The sequence below is a fragment of the Thermomyces lanuginosus genome (assembly GCF_041956635.1).
Source record: "Thermomyces lanuginosus strain ATCC 200065 unplaced genomic scaffold VTN49scaffold_50, whole genome shotgun sequence".
Taxonomy (NCBI): Eukaryota; Fungi; Ascomycota; class Eurotiomycetes; order Eurotiales; family Trichocomaceae; genus Thermomyces; species Thermomyces lanuginosus.
Genome location: NW_027192383.1, coordinates 1 through 2,488, shown reverse-complemented (window position 1 = coordinate 2,488; position 2,488 = coordinate 1). Strand labels below are relative to the sequence as shown.

Sequence of the window (2,488 nt, the reverse complement as noted above, 5' to 3'; positions counted from 1 at the left end):
GAGCACTTCTGGTGTACTTGACGTCGATTTTCTCTTGCTGGTACTCCTGTCGAAGCCAATGATCGTGAATATCGACGTGCCTCAACTTCGTCTTCAATTGTGCGAACTCATCGGTGACTAAACGGATCGTTTGGTGGTTGTCGACTTCAATAACAATTCTTTTGGTATCCAATTCGAGTCCGATCCTTGTCAACATCCGTTCAACAAACAATCCTTCTTTTGCCGCTTGTGCTAAAGCCAACAATTCTGCCTCTGTGGTTGATGTAGTCACTGTATTTTGTTTGTTGGCTCGCCACGCAATAAGTCCTCCAAACAATTTTATCGCAAATCCTTGACTGCTCTTTCGATCCAATGTATTATCAGCAAATGATGCATCACTTGCAACACGTAAGTCATCTCTACCACCGAACTGAAGACCGAGATTTCTTGTCGCATAAAGATACAGCAAAACACGATCAGCTGCTTTCTGATGTTCTGGACCGGGATTCGTCATGAAACGAGCAAGTCGCGAGACCGCGAAGGCAATGTCTGGTCGTGTCATCACGGCAAGGTATAAAAGGGATCCAATCTTTCGTTGGAATTTCCTAATATCTTGAATGGATGCTGATCCATCAAATGGCACCAACTCTTCCGTTGACATCGGTGTTTGCGCTTTCATTCGTGTATCTGCAAGCTTGACTATTTTATCGATGTATGTCGACTGTGACAGCCAGATTCTTCCTTTCTCAATATCGCGTGAAACTTGTATTCCCAAAAACCACTGAATTTTGTTGCCGCCTGTAAGTCGATATCTGGCTTTCAGTTGAATTATTGTTCTCAGTGCTTCTTCTCTCCTGGATGGTCGAAACGCTAGAACAATATCGTCGACATAGAAGAATATGACGATGCTATTCCGAATAAAAATGCATGGTTCTTGCGGAATCGGTGTAAACCCTAGCTCCTTCAAGGCGTTGCTAAGGGTTCTCTGCCACAATAGCGGTGATCGTCGTAAACCGTACAAGGCTTTTCTGAGCCTGTAAATTTCCCCGCTCTTCTGATATCCAGGTGGCATCCGCATAAAAACTGTTTCATCAATGTCGGCGTTCACAAAAGCATTCACTGCATCAAATTGAAGAAGGTCGAGATCAAATCGTGCAGCAATTGCCATCATTGTTCGGAAAGATCGGCCAGCAAGAGTAGCAGCGTAGGTACTCTCGTCGAGATTCTTTCTCTGCTGATTTCCTCGCACTACTAGCCTCGCTTTCACCTTGATAAGATATCCATGTTTATCAAATTTATAGGAATAGACCCAACCGCAATCAAGGATCTGGTATCCCTGAACACTGGGATCGTTGATCGACACCTCTATCCATGAACCCATTTCCGAGTGACTTTCAAGGTGATCGACCTCTGCCTTGCGGTAGTCCTTTCCGAATGGATGATTTTCAAAATCTTTGCGTCTCTTCGGAGGTTTCGGGAGGTCTCTTCGATGAATCTTCTCTCCCCTCCGGCGCTTACGCTCTAATGCATCTCTGGTGAGACCACCAGCTTCATCTTCCGCCTTAACCACCGTACTCCTCGTACCCGCATGAAAAGCAGCTTTCCATGTGTCTTCGTAGTTTAGCTTGCCCTGCCCGGTGGAACTGTCTACACAGAAAACCCTGGCGTTGAAAGACAAGTAAGGAACATCATCTCCTAGACCAAAAGTAAACTGCTCAGCTCCAGGCAATCCTTCCGAACGGTGGGCGCCGTCCGGTCGGTACGAAGATCCAGCCATCATGGTAACAAACAAGGCAGCTGGAGGCGAGGCAGGCGGCGTGGGAACTTCCACCTCGGAGTTTCTCATGTTACCCTCCGGATTCGTATGGTCGTTACCCACAGGCGTCCCTTCCGCTGTACTCCGTGCAGGACTTGGAAGTTGCCGGGCGTCCCCAACAGAGCTCCCTGGAACTTGCCCGGTATCTTCTATTCTCCGAGGAGAGGTTCCATCTACAGCTTGCCCAGTATCGTTAATTCCCTGGGGAGAGGCTGGTTTCACAACTTGCCCGGTATCGTTAAACTCCCGGGGAGAGGTTGTGCCTGCAGTACTCGCGGAAGTTGAAATCTGATCTGCACCATTCAAGTGCATTCCACGAGTGAAATCTCGCACCAGCTCAGCTGACGAGTACAACGTACCTTCTTCATCAAGTGTATCATCAAGTCCCAAGTTTTCAACCGTAGGACTCACTTGTACCACTGAACTATCCGGTACTGACCACTCATCGAGGAACTGACGTAATTGATTAAGCTCCCGTTCGTTTAGGTCATTTGTCGGCTCGTCAGGTTCATCATTATATGTTTGCTGTTCATTAAAGATAACATCCCGAGTGATGACCACTTTCTTCAGAATCGGGTTCCAGATGCGATAAGTACTGGATGAGGAATATCCGACCAAATATCCTATCCATGCTCTCGGGGCGAAACGTCTCTTCCGATTCTTCTTTCTCATCGCGTCCGTGGTCATCGCATT

The 2,488-nt window shown here is 47.3% G+C and overlaps 1 protein-coding gene across 1 annotated transcript; it reads right to left on the bottom strand.

Moving 5' to 3' along the window:
- Positions 1-933: 933 nt before the first annotated feature.
- Positions 934-2,482, bottom strand: VTN49DRAFT_7332 (uncharacterized protein; the record flags this gene model as incomplete). Its single annotated transcript, XM_069415590.1, has 3 exons — positions 934-940; positions 999-2,088; positions 2,155-2,482. The coding sequence occupies 3 exons, from the start codon at positions 2,480-2,482 to the stop codon at positions 934-936; spliced, it is 1,425 nt and encodes a 474-aa protein (XP_069264666.1).
- Positions 2,483-2,488: the final 6 nt, after the last annotated feature.